An 18,400-nucleotide genomic window follows, 5' to 3' on the forward strand; every position below is an offset into this window, starting at 1 on the left:
GTAGTCTAACTTTAAATGTATTCTGTTCTGTTCCAGGGCTTTAATATTAAAAGTGTGCAGTCTCAGGGTTTTAAACTGAATGTGTGGGATATTGGAGGACAAAGGAAGATTAGGCCGTACTGGAGAAACTATTTTGAAAATACTGATGTCCTTGTAAGTATTCTGTCCCTTTCTAATCTGTGCTCCATTTAAGGGAAAGATTTGTGTGATAGAAAGTGATCTTAAAAGATTATCATTTATCAACTGAAACACAAAAGGAAAGAGCTTTTTATTTTGCCAGCACAGGCTTAGCGTTGTGTATTGATATCTTGACAAGTAACACCCATATTTTTCACAGCCAGATGTTGAAGAGTAATGTATTCTATTTTTAGACTTAATTTTTAACATTCGATTCACTATATAGTTTTACGTCAAACACTTTATATCTTTTAATTCTTATTGAGATATTTAAGTATGACCCTTGGACTGAAATACAAAACAACTTACGCAGCCGGCTTCTCCTACATAAGAGCACAACTATGGAATGGGCTCCCAAAAGCTGTGAAAACAATCCACGACCACTTGAACGTCAGGAAATCACTAAAAACCAACCTCTTCAAAAATGCCTACCCCAACGACCCCACGTAACCCTCTTCACCTACCAACACAGCATGACTATGATCGAACAGGACAACACGCAATCTTCATCCATTCTGATCCTCCACTTATACCTCATACGATCACTATACAACTTTGTATTTGTTATCCACCGACTGGGCAAACGCCTCTGACGGTACTATGTAAGCCACATTGAGCCTGCAAATAGGTGGGAAAATGTGGGGTACAAATGCAATAAATAACTAAATGAGTGAGATTATTAAGTGAGCAGTTCAATTTTATGTAGTAGATGTGTCAGAAAGGTTGTAAGCACATTGGCTAATGTGCATACAGCTCATCACTGAAGCCACGATACAGCCAATCATGGCTTCATTAAAATAATTACAGATAGAAGTATGGAGTACAAGTAACTGCATTGGCGTTAGAGAAGACTCTTTGCAGAAAGATGTGTGCATAACTGACATTTAACATGAGCCTTTGGCCAAATAAGTCCCTTCTTAAACTGTGACACAGATTATTACATTTTAAGAAGGAAATGTGAAATCTTCAAATCTTACATACAGGGCATCTTACCTAGTAGGTTCAGTAATTATTAATATTCTTATTATTGAAGAGTAGTCTATTAGAGCAGCAAGCTGAGAACCAAGGAAGCCAAGGTTCAGATTCCACTGACACTCCTTGTGACTTTGGGCAAGTCACTTAAACCTCCATTGTTTCAGGTACAAACTTAGATTGTAGCCCTCTGGGGACAGGAAAATATCTGCTGTACCTAAATTTAACATGCCTTGAACTACTACTGGGGAAGAATTAACTAAAATCCCAATTCAAAATATTCCAGAGCTGCCAAGTTACCCAGTTCCAAGAAGAAGATTTTTGACTTGTTCTGGTGTGAGCAGCTTTCCTATTGGAGAGGGTTCAGTGATGCAAAATCCAGCAGTTTTCCTCAGGCAGCGCAGTGGTGAGTTTTCAAGCACAGGATTTCACTGGGGTGAGAACACCTTTAAATTTTTTATTGACATCTGGTTTAGTCATGGTTTTGGTTTCATTTTCTTGCTAACAGGGCTTGTTTTCAGCAGTTCCCAGTGTGCGTAGCTCTTCAGGAGCATGTGGGCACAACTGGAGTGAGTTCTGTACCTGTTTTTCTGTGGCACTTATGGCGGACTCCGTCGATTCCTGTATGAATCTTGGCGCGTTTCAGTCTCTTCATGATTCTGCTGCAGAGTTGTGGGCATCTGCAGACCCAGTGACCATTTTTGATTCCCACTGAGCAGAGGCTTCATCTTTGCTGGTTCCCTCTTGGGCTTCACTCTCGGGTTGGGGGAGGCCTTGGGACTTCCTTTCTCTGCACCGTCTGCAGATGGGGAGACTCAAGAGCCATTTTCTCTCAAGTTTATACTGCTCCTCCACCAAGCCTTTTTGTTGAAGTGGGCTCAGGCTGCAGGGAGCTCCAGTCAGGACTCCAGTGCCCCGGTTATGCTGGAATCCATTATGGAGATGATTTTCCCCTTCTCCTCCTTCTCCAGGCCCCTCGGAGGGTGGGATGTCTGCTGCTTCCCTGTAGTCTGTGCTGCTTGAGGGGTTGGAGGAGGGGGAGTTGTCTCTGATGAGGCTGACGATCCTACAGCTGTCAGGATGTTCCATAAGGAGGAACTGCCTGCTTTTATCACTAAGGCATTGGAGGTATTGATCTCTTCTCCCCACTCTCTCAGCCTTGGCTGCCTGATGGCTAGCACCAAGAGGCCTCCTAAGGCATTTTCAGTCCACAAGGTTATGCAGGAGTACTCTGGACACAAGCCTGAGAGTGACCAGGTCCATGGCTCGCCTGTATCCCATCTCTCCTGAAGAACTGGAGAAGTTCCAGTTGCCCAAAGAGGACGCTTTGGTTGCAACTGTTACCAAGAAGACCACACTTCAAGTGGAAGGTGGGATCACTCTTAAGGATATCCAAGATAGGTAGCTGGAATCTTCCATAAAGCTGTCCTTAGAAGCTTGAAGAAGAAAGGGCAGTTTCAATCTGCAGCTCCTGTGTGACTAGGGCCTGCTTGTCTTGGATTCAAAAGACGGTGGATTCCCTGGTGGCCTTGGACTCTCAAGCCGCTCGGGATTTTCTTTTGGTGGAGATGGGCCTGACCTATCTGGATGATTTCTTGAATGACTTAGTCTGGACATCTGCTAAGCAAATGGCCTTGGCGGTGATGGCCAGGCATTTGTTGTGGCTTCACCACTGGGCGGCGGATGCCACTTCTAAGCAGCACCTGACTAAGTTGCCCTTTAGAGGTAATCTTCTGTTTGGGGAGGATCTGGGGAAGCTGGTTAAAGTCTTGGCTATGTCCTCAGCATCTTCCCAAGGACAAACTGGTCTTTAAAGACTCCAAGAGATATAGGCATGGGTGATCCCTGACCTGCCAGAGGCCGAGGTACCGACAGAAGCAGTCCTTTTGTTCAAACAAGTGCAGCTCTGCTGTGTATGTCAGACCTTCTCCAGCCTCCCGTTCTAAACAATGACAGGTTTCTGGTCCACTCTTCTCTCCCACTGGTTGGGAGCCATCTTGGCAGTTTTTACAAAGAGTGATCCAAGATCATATCAGAGCAACGGGTGCTGGATATTATCAGAGATGGCTACAGGTTAGAGTTTTCCTTTCCAATTGCAGATTTTTTTCTTGGAGTCCCTATGCAAATCTTTGGTGAAACAACACATGGTGCTTTCCACCTTACACGTGTTGCAAGAGCTAGAGGCAGTAGTTCTGGTTCCCACTTCCAAGTGAGGCACAGGCCATTACTCCATTTACTTTGTGATCCCGAAGAAGGGAGGCACATTTAGGCCAGTTCTCGACCTGAAGTGGGTCAACAGGTCTCTGTGGGTCAAGGATTTCCGCATGGAGACTGTGCATTCTGTCATAGTGGTGGTTCAGCCTGGGGAGTTCCTATTCCTATTTGGCTTCCTCACCAGCGGTTCCTTCAGTTTGCAGTCCTGGGAAGGCACTTTCAGTTTTGAGCCCTACTGTTTGGCCTCTCTACAGCTTCATAGACCTTCTCCAAGGTCATTGTAGTTGTGGCAGTGGCCTTCCTCTGCAGAGGGGATCATGGTACACCCTTATCAGGGCTTCCATCCCTCAGGAAAGTGTGCGAGTAACCTGTCGGGTTATTTCTCTTCTGTGGTCTGTACATTGGATTATCAATTTTGCCAAGAGCCAGTTGACCCTGTCCCAGAATCTGGAGTATCTGGGAGTGCGTTTCGACATTTGCCAGGGTAGGGTGTTTCCTTCTGGATCTCTGCAGGGACAAGTTCCAGTCTCGGGTTTGTCTGTTGCTTTCTCTTTCAAATCTGCGGGTGTAGAATTATGTTCAAGTCCTGGGTTTGATGGCGGCGACGTTGGAAGTGGTGCCGTGGGCCAGGGTGCACATGAGGGCTTTGCAGTTCTCCCTTCTGTCACGTGGTCTCCAGTGTCCCAGGATTACCAGCATTGTCTTCCTTGCCTCTGTCAGGCAAAGACCAGCATGAGTTAGTGGCTGCGGGCTGTCCATCTTTGCCAGAGGATTCCTTTGGGGACCACCCTCAGTGAGTATTTTGTGTCCTGTTCTCAGCTTGTTTCTCTGTGTATGGTTGTTACTGAAGGTTTGCATTCATTTGGGGAGTTCCATTGTGTTTCAGTCATGTTGCTGTGAGGAGGGAGTGGATTCCTGTTGGCATTTTATCCTTCTGTTTTGTTTAAAATACTGTCTGACCAGGCTGCTCACCATCCTATCTCAGAGTTCAGTATTGCCCTCTGTCTCCATCTGCTGGTAGACGGTTATAACCCATTTGTCTCTGGATTCATCTGCTATGATTCAAGGAAAGAAAATTATCAGGTAAGACGTCATTTTTCCACATGTCACGTAATGCATTAGGATTAGGGTTATCAGAAATCCAGGACTGGAACCGGGAACTTGATGGCTCTAATATTCAACGGGGTAGCCAATTCGTAATGGATGTTATCTGTTTAAAGCTAAATGAACACTCAGTGAAGCTATGCATTCAAGTGTGATTGCCGAATTACTTTAAACAGCCCACCCCTAGCATAACTCTTCATTTATAGTCAGTTATTCTAATAAGGATAACAAGCAAGGAGTGCTCTTACGGAGTTTTAATTACATTTCATTACTTTCTAAGAAGAAAACACTAAATAAATCACACAATATACCATATAAGCTAAAGTAATTTTTATATTAGACTAATATCCTTAATACCTTTAGCGAGTTTTAAATTATTGAAAAACTCAAAAATACTAAAATGGAGACAGCAGTCCAGCAGCGAGAGGGGTACTATCCAGTCTTTTGCATTGAGTGTCACATGTATGATTATCTGCGGGTTGGTGAGTGGTTATATATGTGTGCCCGATGAAAAGATCTCCTGGTTCTCAGAGAACAGGTCCATTCTCTTGAGGCTAGAGTAGCAGACTTGGTGGAGCTGAGGGAGACAGAGGTACATAGAGGACATCTACAGGGACGTTGTAGAGAAGTCCCCCTCCAGTCTGGCAGCCCCTGTACCTCCACTCTGGAAGCCCCTGTTCTGCCTTGGATGAGGGAGGTCTCCTAGAAGGAAAGCATCACCCTGGTGAAGTAGGAAGTACTCCTGTAGCCAGGAGCTGCCCACCAGGGGATGCACTATCCTCACACACCAAGGATATTTCTCCAAGAACTTCTGTCCAGGCGGGAAGGGTTAGGACAGCTGTTGTAGTTGGTAATTCGATCATTAGGCATGTAGATAGTTAGTGGCTGGTGGACATGAGGATCGCTCGGTCACTTGCCTGCCTGGTGCGAAGGTGGTGGACCTCACGCATCACCTAGACAGGATGTTAGATAGTGCTGGAGAGGAGCCAGCTGTTTTGGTACATGTGGGTGCCAGTGACATAGGAAAATGTGGGAGGGAGGTTCTGGAAGCCAAATTTAGGCTGTTAGATAGAAAGCTGAAGTCCAGATCCTCCAAAAAAACAGGCAGATCTCCGAAGTCTCAGTGTGTGGTAGAAACGATAGTGCAGGGATGAGGGATTTAGATTTGTTAGGACCTGGATACATTCTGGGAAAGGGGGAGACTGTTCCGAAAGGATGGATTCCACCTTAACTGGGATGGAACCAGACTGCTGGCGTGAACTTTTAAAAAGGAGATAGAGCAGTTTTTAAACTAGAAGGGGTGGAAAGCCGACTGCCCAGAAGCGCATGGTTCGGTGTAGAGTATCCTCGAAGGATACTATTGAAACAGGACCTTTAGGGAATCCCAGTAGAGAAGTTTCAACAATGCTGAAAGTAAGCCAAGTGTGCTTAATGAGAGAGCAGGATAAAGCATGCACATCATCCCCTTCAACTTCTAAGCAGCTTGTAGATCCAAGGAAAAACACAATTTGAACTGCCAGTATATAGCCTAAAAAATTAGATGGGAGAGTTAGAGTATATAGTACTAAATAATGAGGTAGGGCTAGGGAGATAAAATTTCTAGATGTAATAAACGAATGCTTCTTGGAGCAACTGGTCTAGGAATCCACAAGAATGGGAGCCATTTTGGATCTGGTCCTTAGTGGGGTGCAGGGCATAGTGCGAGAGGTGGCGGTGTTGGGTCTCCTGGGAAACAGTGATCATGACTTGATCAAGTTTGAGCTACTATCTGAGATGAACCCACAAAGGAAATCTGCTGTAGCTGCATTTAATTTTCGAAAGGGTGACTATAATAAAATGAGGAAAATAGTTTAAAAGAAACTAAAATGATAGCTGCTAAAGTTGGGACACTAAATCAGGCATGGACGTTATTAAAAAATACCATCGTGGAAGCCCAGTCCAGATGCATTCCATGTATTTGCAAAGGTGGAAAGAAGAGAAAACGACAGCCAGCATGGTTAAAAGGTGAAGTAAAAGAGACCATTACAACCAAAAGATTGCCCTTCATGGAATGGAAAAAGGACCCAAATGAAGAAAATAAGAAGCAACATAAGTATTGGCAAGTCAGATGCAAAGCATTAATAAAGAAGGCTAAAAGAGAATATAAACTTGCTGCAGAGGCTAAAACTCACAGTAACAACTTTTTCATGCACATCAGAAGCAGAAAGCCTGCAAGGGAATCCATGGGACCGTTAGATCACGAAGGAGCAAAAGGGGCGTTCAGGGAGGACATGGCCATAGCGAGGAAACTGAATTAATTCTTTGCTTTATGGAAGAAGATGTAAGAGATCTGCCTGTACCGGAAATGGTTTTTAAAGGATGATGATGCAGAGGAACTGAAAGAAATCTCGGTAAACCTGGAAGATTTACTGAGCCAAGTCAACAAATGAAAGAGTAGTAAATCACCTGGACCAGATGGCATACATTCAGGGGCACTCAAAGAACTCAAACATGAAATTGCTGATCTGCTGCTAGTAATATGTAACCTGTTGTTAAAAAATGTCCTTAGTACCTGAAGATTGGAGGGTGGCAAATGTGATGCTGATGTTTAAAAAGGTTTCTAGGGGTGATCTGGGAAATTACAGACCAGTAAGCCTGATGTCAGTGCCGGGCAAAATAGTGGAAACTATTATAAAGAATAAAATTACAGAACACATAGACAAACAAACATGTTTTAATGGGACAGAGTCAGCATGGGTTTAGCCAAGGGAAGTCTTGAGTATTGCGTTCAGTTTTGGTCGCCGTATCACAAAAAGATATAGAGGAATTAGAAAAGGTTTAAAGAAGAGTGACTAAGATAATAGAGGGGATGGAACTTCTCTCGTATGATGAAAGGCTAAAGAGGTTAGGGCTCTTCAGCTTGGAACAGAGACAGAGGAGGGGAGATATGATTGAGGTCTACAAAATCCTGAGTGGTGTAGAAAGAGTAGAAGTAAATCAATTTTGTTACTCATTTCAAAAGTACAAAGACTAGGGGACACTCAAGGAAGTTACATGGAAATACTTTTAAAACAACTAGGAGGAAATATGTTTTTCACTTAACGAATAATTAAGCTCTGGAACTCTTTGCTGGAGAATGTGGTATCAGTGGTTAGCATATCTGGTTTTAAAAAAAGTTTGGACAAATTTCTGAAGGAAAAGTCCATAGTCTGCTATTGAGACAGACATGGGGAAGCAGCTGCATGTCCTGGGATTTGTAGCATGGAATGTTGCCACGATTTGGGTTTCTGCCAGTTACTTGTGACCTGTCTTGGCCACTGGAAAACAGGATACTGGGCTAGATGGACCATTGGTCTGGCCCAGTATGGCTACTCTTATGTTCAGGTAATGTAGTCATTTAATGTTGTTCCTCCTATTTCTGTATATAAACTTGAACAAATAGGTTATCTAGAGAGTGACTGAATTTTGCCACTCTCCACACTTTAGCTCTGCCCCCCCCCCCCCCAGACTGTCCCAAATATTGCCCCAGCTTAAAACTGATAACTCGACTGTGTATCAACAGTTAATTTATACAGTCTTTGAAGATAGCCCGCGAAGGGAACATACTAGATTTCAAACATCAGATACATAAGACACATTTCTTAAATCTGAATGGATACTATAAACCACAGTATACCCCAGTAACAGGTGAGGAAGGAAGCAAGACAATACACATTAAATCGGAACAGCAGGGTTAGATATTACAAAAAAGTATCCAGCTGTTTCTTGTAACTTACAGAACAGCTGAGAAAAAGGCAGAGACTTTGTAAGTGTTTCTCTTTACTTTAAATGGTGCAAAAACTGTGTCTGAAGTATGGCTAGGGAACATCGTGTCGCCAAAGCTGCTGCCCCCCTTGCAGTTTCTGTCTCTGTCCAGACTGAAAGCATAATCCAGGGCAAGGGACTGGTTCCATGTGCGAGATGTCTGCAGGTTGAATCCCATATAAACGAAATGGAGGAACTGAGGAGGTGGTGAGACTGAGAAACACATTGATGAAATGCTTGAGGCAGTGCTGAAAGAAGACAACTAGACATGGATCACCAGTCCCTGTAGAATCAATACCCCAATTTTACCTTCCCTTGAACTAAAGAATCGGTATATGTTCCTGGAAGTGCAGGAGATAAGAACATCCTATGAACCGGAGGAACCGAAACTTAAAAATCCCAAAGTTGCTGGATCAGTGACCACTAGGAAGCAAAGAGTGGTGGTGTTTGGTGATTCCCTTCTAAAAGGTACAGAGGCGTCCATCTGCTGACCAGGTGTGATATCCTGGGAGGTATGCTGTCTGCCTGGTGCCAAGATTAAAGATATTACAGAGTTTGCTGAGATGTTTAAAGCCTACTGACTGGTGTCCAATGCTGCCCATCTATATGGGCACAAATGATACTGCCAGATGAAGTGTATCAAAAGTGACTTCATGGCTCTGGGTGAGAGGGTGAAGCAGATAGGTGTACAGGTGGTGTTCACATCGATCCTCCCCTGTCAAAGGTAAAGGCCGAAACAGAGAAGCTTGCATTCTGGAGATGAATGCATGGATGGTGTCATCGAGAGCAGTTTGTCTTCCTAGACCACAGGATGATTTTCCAAAGGCTATTGAGCAGAGATGGGATCCACCTATCAAAAATGGGGTGAAGCGACTTTCCCAGCACACTGACAAACCTACTAAACAGGTCTTTAAACTAGAATTGTTGGAGATAGCTCAACAAACACCCAGGCGATTAAAAACTTTCATGTAAGTAAAACGTTAAATACCTTTATAGAAAAGGAAAACTATAGAAAGCTGTGTATACTAGTGTCTGTAGTATGAGAAATAAGGTTCTGGTTGTAGAGGCCATGATGGAAGGGGCAGACTTGGATTTAGTGGCGCTCATGGAGATATGGTTCACGGAGAACCATGTCTGGGATATAATTATACCAGGCTATATAATCTATTCTGGAAGGACAGGGTAGGAAGAAAGGGAGGAGGAGGAGGAGTGGCTTTATATGTTAAACATCATATTAAAATGACAAAATTGTAGGAATTAAGCAGTAAGGAAGAGGCATTATGGGATAATCTATAAAGAGGGAATGGAAAGTCTATTTAGATTGGTGTGATTTACAGGCTCCTTTCACAGGCAGAAGTGGACAGAGATTTAATTGAAGATATTCACAAAATAGCTATGAAAGGGGAAGTACTACTAATAGTTGATGTCAATATGCTGGATGTTGACTGGGATAATTTAGTAGTAGGGAGATCCTTGATTCTTTACAAGGGGAACTGTTCCACTAGATGATAGTGGAACTCATGTGGGATGACGCCATACTGGGCCTGGGGTTTATAAATGGGGAGAGATGTTTCTGATGGATGATTATCTAACATCCAGTAATCACCAGATGGTGTGGTTTAATATTAAGACATGTAGAGAGGGTTCATTCAAAAGTAAAGATTCTATATTTCAAAAGAAATAATTTGTTAAGTTGGGGGAATATCTGAAGGCGTTGTTAGCTGGATGGGAACATCTGGAGGAGGTAGAAAAGCAGTGAGCAAAACTGGAAGGAGCTATTTTAAGGGCAACAAACATTTTTGTTAGGAAAGTAAATAAATTCAAGATGAAAAAAAGGCCACGTTGGTTCACAAAACTAGCAGCTGAAACAATAAGGAAAAAGAGGTTAGCCTTCATAAACCACAAGAGATCACAGAAAGAGGAAGGCAGGCAACAATACCTTGAAAATCTAAGAGAAGCTTGTAATGAGTCAGGAAAGCAAAGATGCTAATGGAAGAAAAATAGTCAATAAGGTAAAACAAAATTGGGGGTGGGGAGACAGACATTTTTTTAGATATGTCAGTGATATGCAAAAGTGTCATTGTGAGGCTCAAGGGTGAAGGGGAGCAATATGTAGATGCTGATAAAGGTAAAGCGAAAGGGGTTAACAAATAATTTCTGTTTTGTGTTTACAAATAAAGGGCCGGAAGTAGAACATCAGAAGAGAAACACTAATAGGATTGGATGTGTGGTAGTCTTTGAATAATTTTCAGAAGACTGTGTTCATGAGGAACTAACTAAACTAAAGGTAGACTAAGTGATGGGGCTGGATTGGATACATCCCAGGGTACTGAAGGAACTTAGGGAAGTTCTGGCAGCTCTGCTGTCTGACCTCTTCAGTGCTTCTTTAGAATTTGGTCCTGGAGGACTAGAGAAGGGCAGATGCGTTTCTTCACAAAAGTGGAAGTAAGAAGGAAGTTGGGAACTACAGGCAGACTAGTCTGACCTCTATGGTAAGTAAATTAATGGAAATACTTCTAAATCAGAGGATAGTGAGGCTTCTGGAATCCAGTAGATTGCAGGACCCAAGGCAACACGGTTTTACTAGGTGTAGGTCTTAGACAAATCTGATAAATTTCTTCGACTGCGTTACCAAACAGTTGGATCTAGGGAGAGTACTGGATGTGGTGTACTTAGATTTTAGTAAAGCCTTTGAGACACTTTCGCATAGGTGACTGATAAATAAACTTGAGTGTTTTTGGTAGGGGCCCTAAAGTGTTTGGATTAGAAACTGATTAAGTGGAAGACAATAGAGGACAATGGTAAATGGAGTTCACTTGGAGTGTTACAGGTGGTGTGTCACAGGGATCAGTCCTGGGTCAGGCTCTTTATAACATTTTTGTGAGAGATATTGCAGAAGAGCTGTCTGGTAAGGTTTGTCTTTGCGGATGATACCAAACTCTGTAGTAGAGTAGACACTCATGATGGTGTGGATAGCATGAGGAGGGATCTACTGACACATTTATAGAATTTAGCAGCTAAGATTTAATGCTGAAAAATGCAGGTCATGCCTTTGGGCTGCAAAAGCCCGAGGTGGCAGTACAGTATAGTACTTCTCTATATGAAAGAAGAATGGGACTTGGGGGGGTGGTGATTTGTATATGATGGTCTTAAGATAGCCAAACAGGTAGAAAATGCAACAGCAAAAGCCAAAAGGGTGCTTGAGTGCATAGGGAGAGGAATAGCCAGCAAGAAAAAGGAAGTGATGGACCTCACCAGAGACTTACACAGAGGCAGTCATATAGAGTCCTGGATGGAATTCAGGAGATCACAGCTTCCAAAAGATATAAACAGATACAGAGGGCAGATACTAAAATTTTCAATGGTTTTTGTCAAAAAGTGTATTGGGATAGACTTCAAGATCTCTGTATACATATTTTGGAAGAAAGGCGGTAGAGGGGAGATAAATGCACAGGAGGCGAGTCCCTTTCAATTTAAAGGAAGCTGTAGAATAAGGGAGCGTAGGATGAAAGTGAAAGGGGATACTTCATCATGAAAAGGATGGTGGATCTGTGGAATGGCCTCCCAGCGTAGGTACAGAGAAAGGTGATGAAAATGATAAAGGGGATGGAACTACTTCCCTATGAGGAAAGGTTAAAGAGGCTAGAGCTCTTCAGCTTGGAGAAGAGATGACTGAAATGAGATAATGGAAATGGTAGACTTGAATTGTTTGTTTACTCTTTTCAAAAATACAAGGACTAGGGGGCAAGCAGACAGAGTGGAGGAGTGGCCTAGTGGTTAGGGTGGTGGACTTTGGTCCTGGGGAACTGAGGAACTGAGTTCAATTCCCACTTCAGGCACAGGCAGCTCCTTGTGACTCCGGGCAATTTACTTAACCCTCCATTGCCCCGTGTAAGCCGCATTGAGCCTGCCATGAGTGGGAAAGCGCGGATACAAATGTAACAAAAAAAAAAAAAGGAAGAAACAACAGGTTTTAGCAATGTGTTGAATATGTGCAGAGAAGGAGAGGGAGGAGTCAAAGATGACCCCAAGGTTACGAGCAGATGAGACAGGAAGAATGAGCGTGTTGTCGACAGAAATAGAGAATGGGGGAAGAGGAGAGGTTGGTTTAGGTGGGAAGATAAGGAGCTCAGTTTTGGACCTCGTGAGACTGGGGGGGGATTAGGCGTCCAAGTGGCAGATGAAGTTCAATGTTGACAAGTGCAAAGTGATGCATGTGGGTAAGAGGAACCCAAATTACAGCTGTGTCATGCAAGGTTCCGCGTTGAGTCACGGACCTAGAAAGGGATCTGGGAGTCATCGTTGATAGGACGTTAAAAACTTCTGCTAAGAAAGCGCACAGAATGTTGAGTATTATTAGGAAAGGGATGGAAAACAAACACGAGGATGTTATAATGCCACTGTATCGCTCCATGGTGCGACCGCACCTTGAATATTGTGTCCAATTCTAGTCGCCACATCTCAAAAAAGATATAAATGAATTAGAGAAGGTGCAGAGAAGGGTGACAAAAATGATAAAGGGAATGGAACGACTTCCCTATGAGGAAAGGCTGAGAAGGTTAGGGCTCTTCAGCTTGGAGAAAAGGCAGTTGAGAGGTGATATGATAGGAGTCTACAAGATAATGAGCGGATTAGAGCGGACAGATGTGAAGCGTTTGTTTACACTTTCAAACAACAACAAAACCAGGGGACACAAGATGAAGCTAGAATATGGTAGATTTAAAACAAATAGGAGAAAGTTTTTCTTTACTCAGCGTGTAGTTAGACTCTGGAACTTGTTGCCGGAGAATGTAGTGACAGCAGCTGGCCTTACGGAATTTAAAGGGGGTTTGGACAGATTCCTGAGGGAAAAGTTCATGGAACATTATTAATTCTTTTGGGGGGGGGTGGGTGTTGCCGGGTTCCAGCATCCTGTTGGGCTTGATGGATCCTTGGTCTTTTCAGAGTATGGCGGTGCTTATGTACTTATGTACATATTGGACTGTGTTTTTTAGTCTTCTGTTGACTCTATGCTAATCTATCATTGAGATCATTGAGGTAGGCCTTGGGGGCCTTGAAGGGGTGGTTGTAGTCTTCAGGAAGAGGTGGATGCTCTTTGGTGGGGGGGGGGGGGTCTTCAGGAGGTAGCTCTGGGAATGGGACAGATGTTCTTCAGGCTACAGGCTGTGACAGTGAGCATTAATGATGATGATAATTTTAATTTCTTTTAACTTGTTTGCGTTAATAGCAAATGTTAACGGCGACTTAATGAACATCACTAATAAAAACCAATGTAATATTTTGCCCACTCGTGCCTTGCTTTGTAGTCTGTGTAATGTTGCTATATCCAGTTATTCTTTCTAATTCATACTTCACACTTCTCACCAACACTCAAGAGGGCTTAAATTGACAAAAATCATAACAATCATTGCATATGTACAGTTAACCTATCCTAGCCCTATGGGACCACAAACCATATAGAAATTGACAATGCTTAACCAAAAATAGTTTGAACTTTGTGTCTCATTCTGTTGCTCTAGTTAAGCAAAGTTTTAAACAACAAAGACCTCAAATCTCCCAATAGGGAATAATACACAAAGTATTGCAAAAACCACTATCAGACATGGGAGTAAGATATTATCAACATTGGTCAATTTTTAAAAGAAAGCAAGAGGAAAAAAGAATCAGCATTAAAAACTCCCAATTATCAGAGAAAATCTGATTAAAACAAAAACCCTCTTTCAAGTGCATAAACCAAAGTGAATGATCACACACAAAAAAACATATTTTTAGTATTGGTAAATCCACACATCGCCAATAAATCGTAATTATACTTAAAGCTTGAACAAAGCAAGTAAGCTTACTGCATTCAGTGTCTATTGTAAAAAATCAAAAGAACATAACAAAAAAACACAGGAGCATAGCCAGCAATAAAAGTTCACTTAGCTGGAACAGCCACCCCATATATCCCTTGATGTAGCTCAAACCGAGCCTGAATGTACCACACTGGCTTAAAGACCATCTTTAAGCCAGTGACAGTGATGTGAATTCCATTGATATTTTTGGATTCTTCCTGAAGCAGCATGGAGAGCAACGAAACAAGGTGCTGTTGTTGAAGAAAAGAAGAAAACTGTCAAGGGGATCCAGCAGTGTGTATTATTCCCTGTTGGGAGATTTGAGGTCTTTGTTGTTTAAAACTTTGCTTAATTAGAGCAAGTGAGTGAGACACAAAGTTCAAACTATTTTTGATATAGTACGGTTACACAGAAATAATCTTTCCCAATTATCCTCCTTTCCATAATCCAGCCACCTTCTTTCATAGAGGGGTTGGTGTGTAATTCATCCATCCCTCCCTACAGTGATTCCTGTAAGATTACTGCAGTCCTCTGTTTTACTTTCCTTTGTATTTTAATTCCTGTGGAATATGATTACTTAAATGTTTTCTTTTCCAGTTCTATTAATTTTGCTACAACCTTTGTTATGAAACAATGTGTTGCTGCTAATGAGAATTCCACACACACACCTCACTGATGAGTGCGATACACAGTGAGAACAGACTAAGGTCTAGCAAAACAGATGATGGAGACATAATAGAAAGAATGTACATTTTCATTCCAAAGGTGCGGTAAAATAGGGATGCTACCATGTATAGTTAGAAGAAAGGATGACGTGCGAATGAAAATAGCAAGCGTTATGATATTTTTATGAGTCTGAGCAGTATTTTCTCTGAATGATGCACTGTTGATGTATTGTTGCATTGATGCATTTTATTCTCTGTTTTACATTGTACGTTGCTTTGAGAGATTGTTCTTAAATTAATAAATTACTACTAAATTTAAGCTGTTCTTGTCTAATGAAGATTCTTATTCTGTCTTCTTTGCTAGATATATGTGATTGATAGTGCAGACAGGAAAAGGTTTGAAGAAACCGGCCAGGTGAGAGATTTTCTGTCTGTTTTTGTATCCTTGTTTTGTAATTTCCTTGTAAATATCTGCATTTTTTATTTGTGAAGCTAGATTATGGCAATTATCATGTTTTCAGTTGAGTTAGAGCAGCAATTCCCAACCTAGTCCCATCAGGTTTTTAGGATATCCAAAATGAATATTCACGAGTTAGATTTGCATGTAATTGAAGCTTGTCTGAAGTTGTACAAGAGGGAAAGGGACTTTTATATACCGCCTTTCTGTGGTTTTTGCAACTACATTCAAAGCAGTTTACGTATTATATACAGGTACTTATATACTTATACAGGTACAAGGAGTTGTAGTGAGGATTGAACTCAGTTCCCCAGGATCAAAGTCCACTGCACTAACCACAGGGCTACTCCTTCACTCTTAAACTCATATTCTACAACCTTGCTGGAATCAAAGATTCTAAAATTTCTCAAGGACTTAATCGTCAGGGTTAACATGCACTTACCGTATAGTCATGCCTTCCTCTTCCTTGCCAGACTGGGAACTGAGCGTCTAAATGGCAGGTTAAATTTAATATGGATAAGTACCAAATGATGCCCAAATTTAGAGACTGAGATCGTACTTCATATACCCTGGCTTAGAATTGAGGTTCATTACTGTCATGGTATACCCAAAATTAACCCATTTGAAGACATTGCCTCCTCAAGGAAAATAATCCTAACTTTAGAATTCAATTCTAAGTTCCATATTAGTTGTTACCATCCAGGAAAAGTATAATGACACCTAATAGATTGAAATCCTCAGCTCACTGTGTAGCAGCTGTCAAAAATACGAACAGAATGTTAGGAATAATTTGGAAAGGGATGAAGAATAAACGTAAGAATATCATAATACATCGGTATCAATATATGGTGCAACTGGATGTTGATTATGTTGTGCAGTTTTGATTGCCCATCTAAGACCAGATCACTGCATGCAGCAATGTAAAGGGCCCATGGTTCAATTCCTGGTTTGAGCCTTTTGCACTCTGGCTTAGCAGAGAAAGAAGAATCATTTGTAGCCCCTGATGGGAGGTGGGAGTCATTAAAGGTGATACCTGGTGGACAGATTTGGAGCCCATGATGCAGCGTTCTAGAAGGAATCCTGGTGCATAGCTCTGACTTCAGGACTATTGCTGCAGTGACCACACCAGGAAGGTGGATCTATTAACATAGGATAAAAAAGTCCACAGGAAGTTGTCACTAGAGGATAATGATGCCAGAACACTGCACTGGTTCCAGCAGAGTTGAAATAAATGAGGAGAAAGAGGAACTACTGAGCCAAAAAAAAAACATAGTAGAATTAGTTAAAGGTACAGAGAAGGGCAACAAAAATGGTAACAGGAATGAAACAGCTCTCTTAAAGGCTAGGGCTTTTCAACTTGAAAGACTGACATAAGATGTGACCGAGGTTTATAAACTCGTGAGGGAAAAGGTTTTTTTTTAGCATTTTTCAGATGGTAATAAGATCAGGGAACACGCCATCAAATTTACTGGTAGCATATTTGAAATAAATTTAAGAAAGTACGATTGAATTGTGGAACTTGTTGCCACAGGATGTGGCCTAAGTTAATATTATAGTGGGGTTTTAAAATGGTTTGGACGTTTCTAGAGGAAAGGTACTTATAATTAGCCAATCAGGCATAGAGATTGCTGCCTTCTACATCTGGGAATGAGAAATGGGAAAAAGATAGTCTAAGTAGTAGTAGTAGTACTAAGATCTGCAGGTACTTACCCAGGTGGCCTCTGTTGGAAACAAGACGCTAGGCTCTATAGGACACTGGTCTGATTCTGTATTACATGTCTTATATTCTCACTCAAAATACTTTGGATGGCAGCAGAAGGGTACAAGCTGATTGGATTTCTTCCCTGTCTGTGGTACAACCAAAGCGATTTACATATTATGTACTGGTACTTTCTCTATCCCTAGTGGGTTCACAATCCAAGTGAATGACGGCTAGGCATCCCTCTCGTTCTTTTTCCATTCTCTAGCCCAGTTACAGTGTAGGTGCAATCCTCTCTCTTATTATTATTAATTTTTTTTTTTACCTCTGTTGCCAGCCTTCTCTTTCTCCCCTCTCCCAGTCCTCTCTTCTCCCCTCCCCAGCTTCAGCCCTCTCTCTGTCTTACGAGATCCCAATTAGATCTAAAGATGCCTTCTTCTGCTGGGCTCTTGATTAGGGTCAAAGATGATAACACTTTACCAAGCATGAAAATTCACTCACAGTGGTGAGTGGATTTTCAGAGACCTGACCAGAAGCACAATCCAATATAATCCACAGACTGCACATCCTACTGCGAGCTTGATTGTGCTGAGAACAGCCTCTACAGGCATCTGGGTATCAAGATTGTTGGCTCCCTTCTTGATCCTTTGTCCATTTTCTATTTTAATTTACAGACATATTCAGACTTGAACAAGAGAGAGGAAGCAGGGGTTTATTCAGTATATATAACTCTTGAAATTACTGTTAATTTCTGACTCTTACAAATAGTTGTGAAGGTGGTTAGTGAAAGACCACAATCTTTATCTGCCTTTTTATTTAATGGTACAGGAACTAGCAGAACTATTGGATGAAGAGAAACTGAGTGGAGTCCCTGTACTGATCTTTGCTAACAAGCAAGATCTGCTTACAGCAGCACCTGCCTCAGAGATTGCTGAGGGATTGAATCTGCATACAATCCGGGATCGAGTCTGGCAGATCCAGTCATGTTCAGCTCTCACAGGAGAGGGAGTTCAGGTAACATACATAACATAGTAACATAATGAATGACGGCAGATAAAGACCTGTACAGTCCATCCAGTCTGCCCAACAGTTCTGAAGTTAACGTTAAAGCCCCTTAAAATTTAATGGAACAAAATGCAGAGAGAACCTTCTGCCTAACTGAGATTGTAAGATATTGTGTTAGGTAGTATAGGAATTCCAATGGAGGACGAAGACTTCTCAACCGTCTTCTTCAGGGGCATTAGAAGAAGAAAATTCAAATTAGCAGCCATTCCATTAGAATGGGACCCTGTGCTAATCAGAGTACTAGTTGGCTCAGTGTTGGACCTAATCTTCCCCCCCTCCCCCCCAAACTAATTTGTATGGTCTTTTAAAAACTGATCTTTACTTCCTACTGTTTAGCCCTAAGTTTGTTGTAGATTTCTTAAATTATGTATTGTGTTCTTGTAATTTTCAGGGAATTAAAACACCAGCTCAGAATTGCAAAATGCTTCTT

General features: G+C 42.0%; 1 protein-coding gene across 2 annotated transcripts in view; it reads left to right on the top strand.

The window, feature by feature from the left end:
* ARL3 (ADP ribosylation factor like GTPase 3) overlaps positions 1-18,400 on the top strand; it is a 132,073-nt gene that overhangs the window by 79,645 nt on the left and 34,028 nt on the right. For both annotated transcript variants that reach the window (XM_030202828.1, XM_030202827.1), the window contains exons 3-5: positions 37-153; positions 15,114-15,164; positions 17,734-17,919. In XM_030202828.1, coding sequence (XP_030058688.1) covers positions 37-153; positions 15,114-15,164; positions 17,734-17,919 — 354 coding nt within the window. The remainder of the gene's footprint in view (positions 1-36; positions 154-15,113; positions 15,165-17,733; positions 17,920-18,400) is intronic.

Source organism: Microcaecilia unicolor, chromosome 5, assembly GCF_901765095.1.
Source record: "Microcaecilia unicolor chromosome 5, aMicUni1.1, whole genome shotgun sequence".
Taxonomy (NCBI): Eukaryota; Metazoa; Chordata; class Amphibia; order Gymnophiona; family Siphonopidae; genus Microcaecilia; species Microcaecilia unicolor.